This window comes from Caretta caretta, chromosome 4 (genome assembly GCF_965140235.1).
Source record: "Caretta caretta isolate rCarCar2 chromosome 4, rCarCar1.hap1, whole genome shotgun sequence".
NCBI lineage: Eukaryota > Metazoa > Chordata > Testudines > Cheloniidae > Caretta > Caretta caretta.
In genome coordinates this window covers 146,813,851-146,834,570 of record NC_134209.1, presented here as the reverse complement: position 1 = coordinate 146,834,570, position 20,720 = coordinate 146,813,851, and the positions used below count along the sequence as shown (strand labels likewise).

Here is a 20,720-nt window from a genome sequence, read left to right as displayed (position 1 = left end):
CCACCATCTCTCCTCTGTGCCAGGGGAGCTCCAGCTCAGGTATCTCCGCTGTGGTAGTGGGGCAGGGGCAGAAGGGCATCTTTCAAGTAGGAAGGTCCCAGGCTATTTTAGGACAGTAGGACAATATACAGAACAATAGCAACACCTTAAACTCCACCTGGAGGCCAACAAGGCTCCAGATGGGCTTAGGGTCTGTCCACGTGGGTCTAATTGCAGGAGCAGGGCCTAAATTAAGACCAGATGTAATGACTGGGTGTAACAGACTTGGAAGGCATGGGAGAGGGAGGCCAAGTGGATAGACTCAAGAGAACTGGATTCTACCCCTGGCTCTTCTGCTGCCCAGCTGGGTGATCTGGGGCAAGTCACTTCACTGCCTTGTGCCTCAGTTTCCCCATCTGTAAAATGGAGATAATGATACTGATGACCTTTGTGAGGCACTTTGAGATTAACTGATGAAAAGTGCTGTATAAGAGCTAGGTGGTATTATGAGGGTAACAATGACAGGAACAACTGGCTACATAGACTCTGCACAATTAGCAGGTTTCAAGTCAGAAGAATTATTTTATAACTAAGAAATATTCAAGCGCTCAGTAAGCCCTACTGCCCACCAGCCTTGGCAGTGGGGTCCAGTGGCCAGAGCAGTGGTCTGGAATTCAGGAGAGCTGTATTCAGTTCCCACCTCTGCCACTCACTAGCTGGGTGACCTTGGGCAAGTTACTTCTCTTCTCTGGGCCTCTGATTCCCCTCACAGAGGTCGGCTGCCTTGTCTATTTAAATTGTAAGCTGTTGGGGGCAGGGAGCATGTCTTACTGGGCGAATGTACAGCGCTCAGCACAATGGGGCCGGTAGGCACTACTGTAATTATCATTAAGGTGCCGATTTTAGAATCATCAATGAAATGTGGATGGGTCCTTGAGACGTCATCACGTCCAGCCCCCTGTGCTGTGGCAGGACCAAGTAAACCTAGACCATCCCTGACAGGTATTCATCCAGCCTGTTCTTAAACACTTCCCATGATCGAGATCCCACAGCCTCCCTTGGAAGCCTGTTCCAGAACTTAACTACCCTTACAGTTGGAACATTTTTCCTAATATCCAGCCTAAATCTCCCTTGTGGCGGACGGAGCTCATTACTTCTTGTCCTACCTTCAGTGGACAGGGAGAAGGATGGATCCCCGCCCCCTTTATAACAGTCCCTACTGTATCTGAAGACTGTTATCAGGTCCCTCCTCGGTCTTTTCGCAAGGGCCAGGTTTTTTTAACCTTTCCTCAGAGGTCAGGTCGTCTAAACCTTTTATCATTTTTCATGCTCTCCTTGGGACTCTCTCCAGTTTATCCACATCTTTCCTAAAGTGCGGCACTCAGACCTGGACACCGTACTCCAGCTGTGGCCCCACCAGTGCCAATTACCTCCTGTGTCTTCCATACAATATTCCGGTTAATAAACCACAGATTATTAGCCTTTTTCACAGCTGCATCACGTTGTTGAGTCTCATTCAATCCGTGGTCCACGGGAACCTCCAGATCTTTAACTGTACTACCACCTACCCAATTATTCCCTGTTCCAGGGTGTGCATTCGATTTTTCCTTCCTAAAGGATTTTGGTGCAGAAGTCACATTTTCATGGTAAGCGTGAATTTTAATAAAGTTTGTGATCCCTGCAACGGCAGCTCCCGTGGGCCTGGAGTCCTGCTCCAAGCATTGCAACCTACCACCTCGGTTGCAACGCCGCTCAGGCCTGGCATGTCCGCCCCTCCGTAGGTGGGGGCTTCCCCCCCCTCCTCTGCCGTGAAGTTGACTAACAATTTGCGTGACAAAATCACAGCCTTAACTATGACATAACGCACAGAGCCAAATAGTAAAACATACCTAGGAAAGGACAAACCGATTTTAAGCTGAACCAGCAGCGCGCTGCTGGGTCAATCAGAGCTGCGTGAAATTATTTTCATTTACGTATATTGGCTTCTGCTTGATCTGCAGTCACTTTTCATGGAGCTGCGTTGGGTTTTTTTTTAAAAAAAAAAAACAACCAAAAAAACCCCAAACCCTTCTGTGTCTTCCTTTGCTGGCCCAGGGATTATCCAGCAGGATAATGCTCTGATCCTCTGGCCTTGCTTCTGATGAGATGTCTGTGAGTGGCTTCACTTAACAGACACACTGTGCTCCCCCGGGGGGCAGTTTTTATTAAGTGCTTTTCCTTTAATAGTCAAAGAAGCTGCTATTCCTTATTTCCATTGCTTGTGTTCCCTTGCTCCTCTTCACAACCCCCCCTCCCTGCACCCTGCAGGCTTAGAGGCCAAGGAGGGGCTAAAACGCACCCTTAGATACCATCATCCTCATGGGATGATTGTGTCTCTCCCTAGCCTCAGCTAAACTCCCAGCAAACCCAGCTGACCAGGGACCCGCCTGTGTAAACCTTCTCCTGCTGCCCCCTGGCTTCAGACCCGCATTGCCCCTGCTCATCCAGGCCCTCCAGGCGTCTCTTGCCGAGGTGTTTCAAAGCAAGGCACTTTTCTTGGCTTTTTTAGTCGTCGTTTCAGGAGGGCTGAGGGGGAAAGGGAGGAGAGCCTCGGATCCCCGGGAAGGCACCTGCAAGAAGGGGGATTTTTTTTTTTTTTTTTGCAAGATTCCCCCTCCCTGGGAAATGTCTTCCCCTGCTGGGGTGTCCAAGAGGAGGCTGGGAGGGTGGGTGAGGGGGGAGGAGTCGAGGCACCACCCCAGCCCGGGGGAAGTGGGTGGGGGGAAGAATGTGCCGGGGCGTGAAATTGACACGTACCCTCGGCTCACCGGCCGCAGCTGGGGCTGGCTCTGGGGCGCGCGTGGCCCCGGCAGCAGCGGGAGGCTGCAGGAGGGTTTCTCCGGGGGGCTGGAGAGCACGGGGAGGGGCTCGCAGGGGAGGCGGGGCTGCGCTCCGGGGTCCCTCTCGTCCTGCCCGTGGAGGGAGGCTGGGACCCGCCTCAGCAAGGAGCCGGAGGGGGGACCTGGCTGTGGCTGGAAGATGTCCCTGGCAGGAGGGCGCAGAGTCTCCCTTTGCAAAGGTAAATCGCTGCCGGGCGCGGTTCCTCTGCTCCCGCTCAGCTGCGGGGACGGTGGGAGGGAGCCGGGGGTCAGGCAGGGGGTGGGTGGGTTGCAAGCATCAGCTGGGGCTGGCACTGTCAGGGGGCAGGAGTTCTTCCCCCTGAACCCGGGACCGATCTCACGGGCTGCTCGGCGAAAGCCAACCCCTCCTTCCCCCCAGCCCAGGGTTAGCCAGGGCCAGGGTGGTGTTTAACCTGCCCGGGTGGTGGTCCCTCCGTGTGAGACCGAGGGAAAGTCAGTAAGTGAGCAGAAAGAAAAGGAGGACTTGTGGCACCTTAGAGACTAACCAATTTATTTGAGACGCTGCAACTGATGCAAAGTGCTGTGTGGTTGCATCAAGCGCCTAGGACGTTGTGTGTGTGTGTGTAGCACATGGGATTTAAACTGTGTGTGTGCATAGTACTTTTAATATATTTGTGTATATGGTTACAGGAGATATTCTCATTCTCTCTCTCACACACACACACCCCCCAAGCCACACCTTGTGTATTGGTTGCAGTGTCTTTTCGAAATCCATTCGAATGCCATCAACTGACCTATGGAATAAGAGGTTGACAGTTATGCAGCCTTTGCACAGTAAATGGTAAGGTTTCTCTTTGTTGTTAATTTAGCATTAACAACGAGGAGTCCTTGTGGCACCTTAGAGATGAACGGATTTATTTGGCCATAAGCTTTCGTGGGCTAAAACCCACTTCATCAGCTGCATGGAGTGGTAGATACAGTAGGCAGAGAGATATACAGAGTACATGAAAAGATGGGGGTTGCCTTTAACAATGTAACAATTTAGCATTGTTCACTCACCCTCTGGCAGACTAGCTGGAGGATAACCTTTTCCAAAGCCGGGGGGGGGGGGGGCGGGGGCGTGACTTGGGCTCCCCAGTCCCATTGCAAGTCATTAATCAATACGAGCCAACGTGGCAGATTTAAAGGCAAAGGAGTGATTGAAAAACAACAAATCACGTGGAATAAAATGCTGTGTTTTGTAGGTGTCGCCCGGGAGAGCTGTGGGAGAAAATTTGGGTCACTCCTCCTTGCCATGAGCCGAAAGAATGATGCTGAGGGTCATCCCCAATCAGTTTCTCGAGCAGCATCCTCTCTTTGTGGAGAACACAGAGCACGAGTATCCCACACCGAAGTCACTCCCAGATCCATCCATGACTGAGGGACCCTCTGTTCCAGTTGAGCCAGAACTGCTGTCCTCCAACCTAACCAACTCTACAGACTGTGGAGAGGAGATCCTCCTCTATGGGGACACTGAGAAAATCGTGATTGGGACAGTGCTCTCCATCATCACCTTAATGACCATCGCGGGCAACGCCTTGGTCATCATCTCTGTGTGCATTGTCAAGAAGCTCCGGCAGCCCTCGAACTACCTGGTGATCTCCTTGGCAGCGGCCGACCTCTCTGTCGCCTTTGCGGTCATGCCCTTCGTGATCATTACGGATCTGGTGGGAGGGGAGTGGCTGTTTGGGAAGGTGTTTTGCAATGTGTTCATCGCCATGGATGTTATGTGTTGCACCGCTTCCATCATGACCTTGTGTGTCATCAGCGTGGACAGGTAAGGATGCCCTGACACCCCTATATGTAGTGCGTAGCCAGTAGTACGTAGCTGAAGGGTGTTCTGCAAGGGCTGGGAATCTGTGACAAGGTGGGTAAATGCTGCCATCTCCATCCTACAACTGGGGAAACTGAGGCACGGAGCGGCTAAGTCACTTGCTCCAGAGAAGTCAGTGGAGGAAAGGACCCAGGTCTCCTACTGCCAGCCTCCTCCCAGGAAGCTCCCTAAAAGTGGAAGAGCCACTGGTACCCCAATTATGGCCCCACCTCCCGTACTGCCCCTTCTCCCCGAGTCTCCGCCCCCGTGCTGCCCCTTCCCTGGGGCCCCACCCCCATGCCACCTCTTCCCCCCACGACCCCGCCCCTGATCGCTCCTCCCTGCCCCCACGCCCGTCGCTTGCCCTTATGGCAGATAAAAAGTGGGAGGGTATAACCCTCCCACTTTTAAAAGTGATGGGGCCATGCCCCATTCTGGCACCCCTGCCTCCTCCTCTATCCAATGCACAAGAGTCACTTAACTTCTGTGCCCTAGTCCAACCAGGTGTAGAACAGTGTTAAAAAGCAGAAAGTTAATTGAAAATCTAGATGCTGCATTTGAGCTGAGCAAATAAGGAACAACGTATGTTCTAAAAGCCTTTTTGAATATTAGCTGGCCTCTCATGCTAATTTACCTTTGCATCTGAGTAACCAGTTTTGCTCAGCATTTCTTACACAGCAAACTGCCCTGATATTAAAAATAAAATGACTAGAAAACCACTTTTATAAATTGAAGACTTCATTAGTCCCAGCTTTAGTGTGTAAGTGTTGGGGTTTTTTTGTGTGAGAAAGCCAATTAATTAAAGGAAGTACATTAAAATACAGAAGCCCATATTGAAGACGAAAAAAATCCTTATCACGTGCGTGAAAAAATAAAATGCAATAGTGGAATATATGAATTTCTGCTTTTCGGGGATTATCAGCAAGTACAGCTTTAAAACAGAGATCGATAAAATGAAACAGAATTGCCTTTAAAACACACCCACACACTCTCTCTCTCTTTCATTAAATAAAGTGGACAGACTGGAATTTGAAAAATGTGTGTGTGTGGGGGGGGGGTTTAAGCCACCGTTGCAAGGAGCAATAGAGCTCAAGATGTGAAAGTGAAAAAGAACAGACCTCTTACTAAAATTAACTGCAATTGATTGCACCCATTAATTATGACCATCTGGGCCAAACTCACTGCTGGCGTAAGCAGGCACAAATCCAGAGCAAGCAATGAGTGTGTGGAATTTGGCCTGCCCTCTTTCATCACTGATATATGAGCAGACATGGGATTTCAGGGAAATGCTTATTAATCTGGCCAGAAAGCATTTAAACCCAGAAAATGCAACGGGGCCAAATCCTGAGAAGGGCTGAGCTCCTACAGCAGTCATTGAAGTCAATGAGGAAGCAGTTGCTCGGGATCTGGGCGATGGTGATTATAAAGCAGATTGTGAATTGCATCTGAGTGCTCAGCACAGCTCGGGTGTAGAGGGAGAAAGGTGCTAGTTCTATCCGCAGTGTAAAATAGAGCAACCTCAGGGCTACTCTAAATTACATTGGTTGCCAGTGGCCCTGAGGGGCCATTCTGGCAATTAGGTTCTCGTAGGTACCAGCAATCCCCTAGTTATTGTCCCTTTCTCCTAACTACTCCCTGCATAGGTGGGGTGGGGGGAAGAGTGGGAAGTCTGTATATAAGTTGCTGCAGCAGCTCTGCATCGCCTACGCAACTGGGAACAAGCTTTACCTATGCCATGAATGATGCAAAGCTGTCGTAACGCAGGGCAGCATCAGGGCCTGTGATCCATCCATTGAGAAACTCTTGATGCCAAAATCAGTTGGTGTAAACAACCAACCCACCCTTTTCTCTCCACTCCTGCTCCTCGCCCCACCCCCCCAAATACATCCTCTCTTTCATACTCTGCGAAAGTCAACAGCTGAGTCTTCTGGTATGGACTGAAATGAATCATTCATTTAGCCTTGATTGCTCTTTCCCGCCTGTGAGCTAGGGAGCTGTGTTTAGAGCAAGAGAGTAGAAGACAAGAAATAGCAGGATGCTGATTTGGAGGCTGAGATACTGGGTGATGTTATACAATGATTTGACCTGGGTGCTTTCAGTCAATTCAGCTGGGTGACCTGAGTAAAGAGCTGTGACAATCACATGCTGCAGTTGAGCTAAGCTTTCTTGCCTCTCTCTCCTGAATGCTTAATCAGACCTACTGTACCTTGTATCCAACCCATCTGGACTATTAAATTGCAGTCTGTTCACGATTATACTCCCCGCTCCGTCACTGCTAATTTGTAAATCCCTTTGGATTTGGGAAATATGGAGTGAAGTGCAGGGGGGCTAACTAACTGGGAAGCAATTCAAGGGGAAAAAAGCTCACCAGGGGTTTAAATTATAACTGGAATGAGCTGCTCACCAGAGAATTGTACTCCTGCGAACAAGCCTTCTGTAGGTGTGTATAACAACAGGTGTGGGTCTCACTGTCCATGTGTCAGTGGGGTTTGTAATGAGGTCTATTTCATTGTATCCATGAAACACAATTTTAATACATGTATGAACACACTAACAGCCACCTGTGGGCGTGTCAAATGCTCCTTCTCTCCTCTGACTGCTCCTATAACTGTTTGATAGCTCTGTCAGGTTCATTCATAACCCTCCCCTGCGTGCAGGAATTGGGTGGGAGAGGGAAGATGTTGGTAACTTGTCCAAGCTTGGCTGACGTGAGTCTCCAAAACGCAACGCTGCTCATCTCAGACAGTGCAGCTGTTCACAAGATGATTGTGCGTCTCCCTGGGCTCCCCCTTGGTGGAGTGGCTTGAATGTGCTTATGGGCTCTGCTTGGTTCCTTTGGCTTGGCTCCTTCTAGATGGGGGTGGGGGGAATACATGGTGTGTGGAGGATACGTGGTGGGTGTTTCCCAAATGCCACCCACTGGTGATACCAAAGGGAGATGTCACTTACTGTATCCGGCTCAGAGAAGTGTGACCTGCCCCATCCGTCTCTGTGGGGGTTAACTGGGAAGTGGGTTGATGGCAGTGTTAACTATTTCATCCCTCATGTAAGAAAGGAGTGGGAGGGTCAGAGACTTGCACCGTTCTTACGTCATTGGGCTTCCAAGTTAACCTCTTATAAATAGGGCAGTTCACACCTCCCCAATCTATTACTCCAGGCTCTCTGCAGACTCAGGTAGAACTTTTTGTATCACTTAGCCTTTCAAATGAGAACCAAGTGTTTCTTTTCAACCATAAGAGCTAGAGACTTCCTTTTTGCTTTAGATGACAGCTGAGATTCTGAAGAATAAGTTCGCAACTTTGGGGAGGTGCTGGTGTACTGTATCACTGAGTACCGCTGGCTCTGACTTCTGTCTTTGAGTGCCTTTAGTTTACAATAACTGTGCCAGGTGCTCAATCACATACCATTGAAGGCTTATATCCTAGTGGCTTGGTTTCCAGGCACTGCTCAATTAGGCTACTCTAGCTCCTGGGGAAATGGTCAGCAATTCCTTTGGCAGCCTCCTTCGTCTGTAGGTTGTCTTCTCTTTACAGACTATTTCATTAGCAATGAAGAGCAGGTGCCTTCAGTGGATCACGTTCCACTGCGACCCATCTGACTTCTCTCTTGTGTTCTGGCTTCTTCTGGAGCTCTCTTGTTCACTAACTAGGTCTATGCTGCTTTTCATGATGGGGCCCCGCTCCTCCAAAGAGGTGGCTGCATTTAATTGGTACATATAAGCTAACAAAAACATGTAAAGGACTTTCAGATCCTTCAGGATGGAAGGTGCTATAAAAATATAGAGTGGTATTTTGATTACTAATGCGTACCTTTAAAAAAAAATCTTTGGTGCAGCTGATGGAAATTTCTGTCCTGAATTTTTTTTTAATGGAATATGGTTTTTTCATCAAAACAGACTTTTCCACAGGAAATATCTATTTCCATGAAATTGTGGGAGTGGGTGAGGTCATCACAAATCCCAATAACCTGCAAATGTTTTGGTTGCCAAAAAAAACACAAGAGTTTTGGCTTTGGGGGATCTGAGACAACAACTTGAAAAAAAAATTTTTTTTTTTTTTTACAAAAGTATTTTTGTTGTGTTTTGTTTTTCAAAACTGTTCATGGTGGGGAGAAAAAACAAACCTATTTCCCAGCCTTTCGTGGTCTCCGGCGATTCCCGTTGAACTCAGACTCAGTTATACTGGAGCCAGGCATCAGTCTCCTGTGAAAAGAAAACCCTGAGAGCACTGACATCTGAAACAGCTGCTTCCCGGGATTCCCTCTGACTTCTCCCCCAGCGATCACTCCTCTCAGAGTTCAGCGTATCCCTTTCTCCAGTTGGGCCTCTGTAGTTATTAAAGAAATTCAGAACATCTGGAGCCAACTGAGTGGCAATCTGTCTATTTCCCAGTAATGGCTCAGAACCGCCTTGCTAATTTCAACATGTATCTGCATACCCCCAGAAATAGCAGCCTAATAATGTTAGTAATTAAGAGAGGATTTTTTTGTGGTCGTGATTCCCAGGACAGTACCTATGACTTTTAGGCTATTTTTACTAAAACGTCATGGGCTTTCACACCCCAGCCAGCCCTGTGCTGAGCAAGCCTTCTCCCTGGGAGGCAGGGGGGTCTTGTGGTGAAAGAGCTAGCCTGGGGTTCAATTCACTGCCCTGTTTGACCTGGGGCAAGTCACTTTAATCACAAAGGACTTGTCTACGCTAGTCACTGGATCAGCGGGCAGCAATAGATCCAGCGGGGGTCGATTTATCATGTCTAGTATGGATGTGATAAATCGACTGCTGAGCGCTCTCCCGTCGACTCTGGTACTCCACCAGAACAAGGAACGCAAGAAGAGTCGACGGGAGAGTGTCAGCTGTTGACTTACCGCAGTGAAGACACCGTGGTAAGTAGATCTAAGTACGACTTCAGCGACGCTATTCACGTAGCTGAAGTTGCATATCTTAGATCGACCCCGTGCGGTAGTGTAGACAAGCCCTCAGTGCCTCAGTTTTCCTATCTATACGAGAATTAGCATCACTTCCCTATCTATCGGAGTGCTGGGAGGATGAAACATTAATGTCTATGAGGTGCCCAGATATAATATGGTAATAGAGCCCATATAAGTACCTGCAAAAATGAAACTTTAGAAATTTGTTTCTCTGTATGTTCAGTCTCCGGGGGGATGACCTGGTCTTTTAAATAGCTTTAAATCCTTAGTTAAATATTAAGTGGCTGTAATATAAAGGATACTTAACCTTAACTCTGACCCAAACATTTACAAATAGTTTCCACATATACATCACTAATACGTGTATATCTCAGACTAGACAGACTATGGAATCAGTGATGCATATGTTGAAAGAATTCCAAAGTATGTTTTGTAGGGCAAAATCTAGTCTGTTCCTGAAATAGACAAGGTGGATTTTTACAAAATAAGACCCTTAATGGAGCTCTGATTTCAACTTTAGCTCCAGAGTTTGAGACCCAGCGCCCTCACAGCATGCACTAGTAATAAATACAAAAGGCTTTTACTTTAAATACTCAACGGCTTTTCCTTTGGTAGCCTGTGTTGCTTGCATCACGTTACTACTTAAGCCTTTGGAATGATATCGACTTTTATTAAAGGAAAGAAATAGATTTTTTTTGGGGGGGGAGAAAAAAAATTGCCCCTTTTATTGGCCAGCAACAATATGAGCCAGACATGTTGGGACACTAAGGACTGAGTGTGAAATTCCCTCCTGTGCAGAGACGCAGCCAAGGCATGTGTGATGAGTGCTATCCACCGCTATACACCACTTTAAATGGTGCCTAAGCCTTGTTCTGACCCTCATTTCAAAGTGTCGAAATCCCCTGCAAGGCTTACATGCTCATGGTATATATGCAACGGCATCGACGACGATCTTGAATATGTCTGGGTTTTCCTCAGCATACATCCGTACGTGTATATTATAGGCTGCATGGGTAGTAACACCTCTAGGCCTTGTCCACCCTTGTGGTGGCGCGGAGGGTACGTGTAGCTACACACGGCGGGGAAAGGCTCTGGCACTGGGACACTAAGTGGCTAAAAATACCAGTGCAGCAGTGCTGCTTGGGCTTGTAGAGAGGTGGGTAGGGAATCTACGTTCAGGCATGTCTATGTTCTGTTTGCCTAAGCAGTGCCTTGCTGTCTACAGTGCTATTTAGCCCCATGCGAGCCGGACATCCACGGCTCGTACTCTGCACACCGCCGTAAGTGGAGACCTACCTAAAGTTAAGGTTCCTGGGGCTCAAGGGATAGAAGAAGGGGAAACTAAGGCACAGCAGGGAAGTGGTTTGCTCAAGGTCACCCAGCAGGCTAATGGTAGAGCTGGGATTAGAACCCTGGTCTTTTGACTCCCAGTTCAGCATACTAGCCACTAGACCAGTGGTTCTCAAACTTTTTTTTTTTTCCCGCGGACCACTTGAAAATTGCTGAGGGTCTTGGCGGACCACTTAATGATCTTTCCAAATGTTATTTGTGCCATTAACTCACTATTGTAAAGCGCTTTGGATAAAAGCGCTATATAGAAAAAACCTTAATAATTATTAAACTTTTTTTGTTCTACAAATAAAAGCACACAACTCATATTTTCATATCAGTAGTTTTACCTTTTGAATGCGATGGACGTGCCCTCTCCGTCCCGCCACGGCAGCCCCCGAGCTGGGGCTGGGAAGGAGGGGGGTCTCTCCCCAGCAGCCTCAGCCCTGGCGCTGGGGAAAGTCACCTCTTTCTCTGGCCGCCGCAGCCCTGCACATCCCAAATTCCCCCCACCCCCTCTTCTCATCCCCCTGCCCCCTCCCACCAACCCCCTATTCCCCCCCAAGCCCACCACCTCACCTTACACGTGCGTCTTCTCCAGGGTCCAGGCACCTAATTAGTGGCTCCACTAATTAGGTGGGTGGCCCTTCATTGTCTCATGCGCGGCCGCCCAGGTGCGCACCTTCAAGGGAACTATCCGCGGACCACCTGAATGGAGTGGTCCGTGGACCACAATTTGAGAACCTCTGCACTAGACCACACTGCTCTAGTACCATTGGGATTTCAGATGTCGACACTAAATGAACAGTCAAAAAAGTGGTCACATGATCTGCTCTGTATACGTGTTCCCCCGCAAGTAGCCCGAACAGCCAGTGGGCCACTGCACCAGGCAACCGTGTTGCTCATTAACTGACAAATGTAATCAGAAAACAAAGCGGCACAGCTGCTTTTAGACTGCACCTTCTCTGAGGTAATGGGTGTGGAGAACCCAGTAAAATATCTCTGCTACTTGTAAAAACTGACCGATTTTTATTATATTTTCCCCATTTTACAAAAGCAGTAAATAAAGCCCTTGGTGTTCAAGTATCCATTTTCTCTGGTGGAGACAGCACAAGGCAGGTTGCTGCATCTGATCTAGAAGCTACTTCTAGTAACTCGCAAATGAAATACAACTACTGCCTGTCTTTTAGCGTTTTTGCCAGAAGCTGGGAATGGGTGACAGGGGGATGGATCACTTGATGATTACCTGTTCTCTTCATTCCCTCTGGGGCACCTGGCACTGGCCACTGTCGGAAGACAGGATACTGGGCTAGATGGACCTTTGGTCTGACCCAGTGTGGCCGTTCTTATGCGCTTATGGTTACAGCTGTCTTCACACCGGTTAATGTGTAACTTCCACTTTTTAGGGGGTTTTAAATGAATCCGAAATGTGTCTGCTTCTAAAGAAACTCAATGAGTTTCATAAGGTTTAAGAAGCTATTGGCCTAGATTTTCAGAAGCGACTAGTAATTTGGGTGCCTGAGTTGAGATTTCAGAGCTGGATGCATAGCACCCCTGTAAATCATCTTAAGTTGGGCACCCCAAAAATGCTAGTTGCATCTGGAAAATCTTGGCTGTTAATAATCAACAGCTGGGCATGACCGTTCTTGAGGATGACCACGTGCATTAGATCTCTGAGTGCATCAGGCCTGCCAGAGTGCTGAGCCACGCCCTTCATCCTGGTGTTAGGAGGCACTGGTGTTGCAATTGTGCTGTCTCTTAGATGACAACTAGTGGCAGATTCTGTGCTCTGATCCACTCCCTTCGCATGACTCAGACAGTGATAGGGTGTGGACGCCACCCCATGTGCCCTTCTGGACATACTCGTGGCATGGATGAGTCCGCAGTAGGCATTGAGCCAACTCCTGTGCCACCCTCCCCTAGCCCCTTGTTCCAGCAGAATGTAAGGGGCAGCTGGAGAAAGGGGCATGGATGAACCACAATGCACTCCAGTCATCCCCAGCTGGCTTATTGTCCTTAGGCGACTGCACTCAGATGCACAAGTTAGAGCAGCCCCAGGCCACAAATCAGGAAGCTGTAATCAGCCCCTCCACTCTGTGCACCCAATGGAAGCTGGCTGTAGCAGATAATATGTCCCCAGTATACTTTTCCCTCAAGCGGAGTTGTGTTCATATCCTAAACATAGCTGGGCCCATAGTTCATCTAGGCTGGAGAGCTCTTTGCGGTGTTTGGAACCATAGTGCCTAGAAGAGCACCATCATCAATAAGAATCAGTGGCAGGTCTTTGTTTTATTTTATTTATAGGCATTTAAGTGAGAGAGAGAAAAACAGGACGGCCAACAAAGGCTTCTGTTTTGCCTGAAGATGCTGATTATTGCACCCCATTGTTATGCAGATTGCTATCGACCTGATGAATGCAGGCTAAACAGTAACTTGGAAAAGGCAATCATCTCAGGAGAAGCCTGCTGCTTAGACAATACCTGAGAGACAGGTGTTGGTGGATTCATAGACCCAAAGGCCAGAAAGGACCATTGTGATTATCTGGTCAGACCTGTATAACACAAGCCATAGATCTTACCCAGAATAATTCCCAGAGCAGAGATATTAGAAAAACACTCTATCTTGATTTAAAAATTGTCAGTGATGGATAATCCACCACAAGTGTGATAAATTATTCCAGTGGTTAATTACTCTCACTGTTAAAAATTTACACCTTATTTCCAGTCTGAACATGTCTAGCTTCAACTGCCAGCCGTTGGATCATGTTATGCCTTTCTCTGCTAGATTTAAGAGATCTTTATTAAATATTTGTTCCCCACATAGGTGTTTATAGACTGTAATCAAGTCACTCCTTAACCTTCTCTTTGTTAAGCTATATAGATTGAGCTCCTTGAGTCTATGACCATAACGCAGGTCTTCTAAACCTTTAATTGTTCTTGTGGCTCTTCTCTGAACCCTCTCCAATGCATCAACATCCTTTTTGAATTGTGGGCAGTACAATTAGATAGAGTATTCTAGGAGCCATCACCAAATACAGAGGCAAAAGAACCTCTCTATTCCTATTTGAGATTCCCCTGTTTATGCACTCAAGGATTTCATTCACCTTTCTGACCACAGCTTATGTTCAGCTGATTACCCACCATGACCTTCCAAATCTTTTTCAAAGTCACTGTTTCCCAGGATAGAGTCCCTCGTCCTGTCAGTATGGCCTATATTTTTGTTCCTAGATCTATACGTTTACATTTAGCCATATTAAAACACTTATTGATCGCTCTGCATTAGAGATTTGTCCTCCTTCACTATTTACCAATCTCCAATTTTTGTGCCATCTATAAACTTTATCAGTGATTATTTAGTTTTCTTACAGGTCACTTATTAAAATGTTAAATAGCATAGAGGCAAGAACCGATCCCTGTGGGACCCTACTAGAAATACACCTACTTGATGGTTCCCCATTTAAAATTACATCTTGAGATCTATCAGTTAGCCAGTTTTTAATCCATTTAATATGTGCCATATTAATTTTATATTTTTTCTAATTTTTTAATCAAAATGTCATGTGGTATCAAGTGAAATGTTTTAAATACATAACATCAACACTATTACCTTTATCTACCCAATTTGTAATCTCATCAGAAAAAGATATGTTAGTTTGACAAGAGCTATTGTCCATAAACTCATGTTTATTGGCCTTAATTAAATTACTCTCCTTTAATTCTTTATTAATCAAGTCCAGTAACAGCTGCTCCATTATCTTGCCTGGGATCAATGTCAGACTGACAGGCCTTTAATTACCGGAGTCACCCCATTTAACCTTTTAAAATATTGGCACAACATTAGCTAGCTTTCTTCCAGTCTTCTGCAACTTTCCCACTGTTCCAAGACTTAATTAAAATCAACATTAATGAGCCAGCAAGCTCCTCAGCCAGCTCTTTTAGAACTCTTGGATGTAAGTTATCCAGTCCTGCTGGTTTGAAAATGTCTAGCTTTAGTAGCTTCTATTTAACATCTTCCTGAGATACTAGTGAAATGGAAAGAGTGTTCTCATCATCATATGATGACACTACTTCATCTTTCTCCCCCTCCCTCCTGGAGCTGGCTCTGTTCCTTCCCTTCAGTGAAGGGTCATGGGGGAAGTCTTTGAGAGTGGCTCACCCACTCTCCAGCCAAGACGGCTCTTTGTCTGAGGGAGTTATGGGCTGTGGTGCCATCAGCAGGCTAATAGCACTCAGCTCTGCATCTCTCTTCAGTCAGAGACAAAGAGCGCTGCTTTCCCAGAACTTCGCCGGGGCTGTGTCTACACTTAAACTGCAGCAGGGCTGCAGCTGCACTGCTATGGCGAATCCATATAGCCACTCATTACCATGAGGTGTTCTCCCATCACTGTAGTTAGTTCACCTCCGGGAGAGGTGGTAGCTGTCTACACTGAGGGTTAACTGCATCGTTCAGGGGTGTGAAAAATCCTCACCCCTGAGTGATGTAGCTGGGTCAACCTAACTTTTTAGAATAGACCTGGCCTGGGAGAGGGGAATGGAGGGTCGCAAACAGGCTGAAGCTCAGCACAGACTAGGTGGAGGTGATGCCAGTGGTTACAATGATACTTCTGTTGACGGGTCGTGCTCACCGGTTCTCAGTAAGTCTCTTGCTAAATCTTCCAGATTCTCAGGTAGTGGTGGGTGGGTGTCTGCATTTTGCTAGGTGGTTGTGACTACTGCTGGCTGAAAAAATAATTCCATTCTCAAGAAAAAATTCCAAAGAAATGAACACTTTCATTTTGGGTTGAAAATGTTCTTTGTGGACTTTTGGGTTTATTTAAAAGGTTTTCTTCGGGGAGGGTTTCTTTTTTCCCCATGTTCTATCACTCCTTCCCCTCCCCCCCCCCCTTTTTTATTTCTGTGCTGCGCTGGAAAAGGAAGAAATGTGAAACCCCACAAACTTTATGAACAACAACAACAAAAATTATTTCAAATGTTGCAGTCAAAACCCCCTAAAATTTCACCCAATGTGAAAATTCTTTGCAGACATTTTCCTTTCGGTGGGAAAAAACATTTTTCATTGAAAAATCTTTTCAATTAAATTGTTTTGTCCTGCTCTAGTGATGACTTTTCCCCTCGGGCGGAGAGTTTGCCATGATAGATGGCACTCCTTTTGTTAATTTAGTGTATCAAAGAGGAGGTGACCTCATCTCGATCTACGAATATGTACATGGCGAAGAGACGTCTGACAGCAGATAGATCTTTAATCGAACAGAAAAAGGCCATAATAAGAGGCAGTGGCTGGAAGCTGAAGTTAGATAAATACAGACTAGAAATAAGATTCACATTTTTAACGTGATGGGTAATTATCCGCTGGGACAACATACCTAGGGATGTGTGGTAGGTTCTCCATCACTTGACATCTTTAACTCAAAACTGGATGTCTTTCTAAAAAATCTGCTATAGCTCCAACAGAAGTTATGGGCTTGATGCAGAAATTATTCGGTGAGGCCAGCAGCCTGTGTTATGCAAGAGGGTCAGACTAGATAATAATTATGGTCCCTTCAGCCCTTAAAACCTATGAATTCATCAATTACCCAGGCGGTTGGGAGCTCCCAGTTGGAACTTCTAGAATATGACTCACATGGGGATACCACTTGGAAGCTCCCTGTCGCCTAGAACATAGTTGCCTGATTAGCCAGCAAGCATTGGCTTGCTTGATGCATATAGCACCAGTTCTCTGCAGGGTGCTCTTGCTTCAATTGTGTTTCTGGGCACAATTTAAGATGTTGACATAGATCCATAGAATCTCTACATGTTTTGGTTCCTTAGAGAATGCAGGCTAAGTTGAGAGGTGAGTGGTTAGGTGGTAGATGTTTCAAATAGGTATGTGGGGGGCAGGAGCCAAAAGAAGGTGTAAAATAAAGGGCTTGTCTACACTACTGGCCAGATCGATGGGCAGCAATTGATCCAGCAGGGGTTGTTTTATCGTGTCTAGTATAGACACGATAAATCGACAGCTGATCGCTCTAGCGTTGACTCCGGTACTCCACCTCAATGAGAAGCGCAAGGGGAATCCCGTTGACACACCGCAGTAAGTAGATCTAAGTATGTCAACTTCAGCTACGTTATTCACGTAGCTGAAGTTGCGTAACTTAGATTGATCCCCCCCCACATAGTGTAGACCAGCCCAAAGGTAGGAAAGGATATTTAATCCTGCACTTTCTTTCACCATCCTGACAGGTTTCAGAGTAACAGCCGTGTTAGTCTGTATTCGCAAAAAGAAAAGGAGTACTTGTGGCACCTTAGAGACTAACCAATTTATTTGAGCATAAGCTTTCGTGAGCTACAGCTCACTTCATCGGATGCAACATCCTATTAGTAGCATGTTCTGGCCCACCTCTTTCTTCCAGTCCCTTGGCATGCAAATTTCATGCCAGACTCTGTTACATTCACTTGCCAGATGTGGGCCTGCCACGCCCCACCTCTGCACTGTGTTGAAAGTTGAGAACAGCTGGGGCGCTTTTGCCAATAGTCTGTAGATTTGAACTTTGCGGGCCTGAAGGGATCTTAGCTCTGGAGATCTCTTCCACTGTGGGTTAGGCAAAGCCTGAGTGCTGAATTCTGCTCTCCGTGACACATGGGTGCAATGCCGTTGACTTCGCTTGGGATTATTCCTGATTTACACTGGTGTAATGGAGAGCAGAATTTGGCCCTGAGTCTGATGACTTTCTAGTCATTTTTGACTTGGGTTTTTGCCTGCTGGGGTGATGGGATGGTCTGAATTGCTGTGACTAGAGCTGGTTGAAAATTTTCCATGAAAAAATGTTCAATGGAAAATTGGGTTTTTGATTACATGAAATTTTTCACAAAGTAAGTCTTGATTTCCAGCTGAGTGAGAAATCGGATTCACTTTGTCAATGGGATTCCTATGGTACATCATGGTGGCTCTGTAAGAGGGACTACTGTGCTGAATGATAGCAAGTGTAGTCCACCGAGGGAGCCTGGCCTATAGAGGAGAGGTGAACTCATGAGGCACCCAAACTACAACTCCCGTGAGATATTGCACTGGCATTTCTGAATGGACATTTTGGGATTTGGGCTGAAATATTTTGATTTTTTTTTCACCACAAAGCTGGAGTTTTGCATGGAAAATCTCAACAAACATGAAATAATTTTCCTTTTGGGGAAAAATATACCATGGGGAGCAAAAAAAACATTTTCCAACCAATTCTCGTTATGACTGAGGTGACACTTACCAATAGCATTTCTGCCCAATGGATAAGGCATTGGCTTCCTAAGCCAGAGATTGTGGGTTCAAGTCCCACCTGGGGTGCAAAACCACCTTCTTGGGGGGGAGGGATAGCTCAGTGGTTTGAGCATTGGCCTGCTTTACCCAGGATTGTGAGTTCAATCCTTGAGGGGGCCATTTAGGGATCTGGGGCAAAAACTAGGGATTGGTCCTGCTTTGAGCAGGGGGTTGGACTAGATGACCTCCTGAGGTCCCTTCCAACCCTGATATTCTATGATTCTATATGTTTGACAACCTTCACCTTCTTGTGAACCAAAAAGCAAACCTGATCGGCTTTGAAACTGTTTTGCAGGTATTTGGGGATCACACGGCCGCTGACATACCCTGTGAGACAAAACGGGAAATTAATGGCCAAGATGGTGTTCATAGTTTGGCTTCTTTCTGCCTCCATAACTCTTCCTCCGCTGTTTGGCTGGGCCAAGAACGTCAACGTTGAAAGGGTCTGCCTCATCAGCCAGGACTTTGGATACACCGTCTACTCCACTGGGGTAGCCTTCTATATCCCCATGACAGTCATGCTTGTCATGTACAGCCGGATCTACAAAGCCGCCAAGGTCAGTGCAGAGAAACACCGGTTCATGAACTTCCCCAGACACCAGGAGAAGGAGGGGGTGTACTGCATGGACGTCAGCGTCCGAGGCCATCACAGCTCCAAGCGCAGCAAAGCGGTGGAGGAGTGCGCCACCTTGTCCAAACTGCTCCGGCAAGATCGAAAGAACATTTCCATCTTCAAAAGGGAGCAGAAAGCAGCGAGAACCCTCGGCATTATCGTGGGGGCCTTTACCTTTTGCTGGTTTCCCTTCTTCCTGATGTCCACGGCCCGGCCTTTCATTTGTGGTATCCAGTGCAGCTGCATGCCCCTGCGGCTGGAGAGGACCCTGCTGTGGCTGGGTTACACCAACTCCCTGATCAACCCCTTGATCTATGCTTTCTTCAACCGCGATCTAAGGACTACTTTTTGGAACCTTCTGCGGTGCAGGTACAGGAACATCAACAGGAGGCTGTCTGCAGCCAGCATGCATGAGGCCTTGAAAGTCACGGAGAGACATGAGGGCATCTTGTAAATCTCCAGGAAGGCCACGTTCCTTAGCCTACTGCAAGCGCTGAGTGCCTATTAAAGAACTCCTGCTCGTCCATCTGGCCTCTTGCAGGGTTCCCTTTTCGATTTTCTGTCCGGCTTGGCAAATATGTGCATTGTTCCTCTGCCAGAGTTAACCATCGCCAAAATTGCACAAGTGCTTGTCACCCAAGAGGTGTTCAAGTTTGAGTAGCTGAGGGCCACACCTACAGCAGAAGAAATCATAGCCCTTCCTTTTTCCTCTTTGATAGGAGGATGCAGCCCATGGAGACAGCAGTTCACGCCAATGTGTGGTGCATGAGAAGGCAAGTCAGGATCTCCTGGGTTCTCTTCCAAGCTCTGCCACTGACTGACAGTGTGACCTTGGGCCAGTCATTTATAGCTCCGTGCCTCCGTTTCCCAATCTGTAAAAACAGGAATACCACTCACCTTTGCAAAAGGCTTTGAGATCTGTGGAGGGGGAAAGCACTATGTGCTATTCTTGGATAATCTCATCGGCTGCATTTCCGTAGCAAACAGGAGAGCAGCATTATAGATGTCAACGGAACACATTGTAAGCCCTACACTTTGCATCCCTGCTTATAAACTGTTGTAACTGATTTGGTTCCATTGTACACTCTCAAGCCAGTTCTGAGTTTGCATGGCAGGGAACGATGCCAATGACCCTCTTTCCGCAAGCCCTTGTGTTACAGTACCTGAAAGTGGCATGCTTAAAAATAACAGTGCAAAACCTTGTTTAACAGCCTATTTATATCAGAGAAGTGAGGAGCAAGTAAAGACTGCTGTATTTACTGGGATATATTATATAGTTCATTCACAGCCTAGTGATGTGCTTTCCTAATTTTGTGGCTAACTGATTAATCAAAGCAGTACATAAAAGCACGCTTTGGTTGACAAGAGACAAAAATGTATTATTTCACTGACTGCTTTACAGTGATGCACCATAATGTACAGAAAACGTGAAAAATACCATACTGAACAAGGTGTCATTCTTTTACAAAGTTTCTTTATTCCTATCTAGATTTTTTTTTTTTTACATATTCAGACTTTTGGTGCATTTTTTCCACCCTTTGACATAGCTCTGTTTGGCCCTGATCCCAAACCTACTGAAGTCAATAGAAAGAACATCCACTGATTTCTGTGGGCTTTGGATCAGGTGCCCTTGTGAATTTAAAACTTAAGGCACTGGCCTCCTAAGCCAGGGATTGTGGGTTCGTGTCCCATCTGGGGTGAAAAACTTTTAGGGGGGGTGGGATAGCTCAGTGGTTTGCACACTGGCCTGCTAAACCCAGGGTTGTGAGGGGGCCATTTAGGGATCTGGGGCAAAAATTGGGGATTGGTCCTGCTTTTACTCAATGACCTCCTGAGGTCCCTTCCAACCCGGATATTCTATGATTCCAAGGCCGAAGAAGAGATTGTACTAACACAC

The 20,720-nt window shown here is 46.8% G+C and overlaps 1 protein-coding gene across 1 annotated transcript; it reads left to right on the top strand.

The window, feature by feature from the left end:
• Positions 1-2,886: 2,886 nt before the first annotated feature.
• LOC125635125 (5-hydroxytryptamine receptor 7-like) lies at positions 2,887-20,260 on the top strand. Its single transcript, XM_048846385.2, has 3 exons — positions 2,887-3,037; positions 4,064-4,635; positions 18,506-20,260. The coding sequence occupies exons 2-3, from the start codon at positions 4,127-4,129 to the stop codon at positions 19,275-19,277; spliced, it is 1,281 nt and encodes a 426-aa protein (XP_048702342.1). The 5' UTR covers positions 2,887-3,037; positions 4,064-4,126; the 3' UTR covers positions 19,278-20,260.
• Positions 20,261-20,720: the final 460 nt, after the last annotated feature.

What these genes read in the sequence shown, in the direction of transcription:
- LOC125635125 (XM_048846385.2), top strand. Translation starts at nt 4,127, where the DNA reads ATGATGCTGAGGGTCATCCCCAATCAGTTTCTCGAGCAGCATCCTCTC. An exon ending in TGTGTCATCAGCGTGGACAG is followed by an intron (nt 4,636 to 18,505) that starts GTAAGGATGCCC and finishes ACTGTTTTGCAG; the next exon opens with GTATTTGGGGATCACACGGC.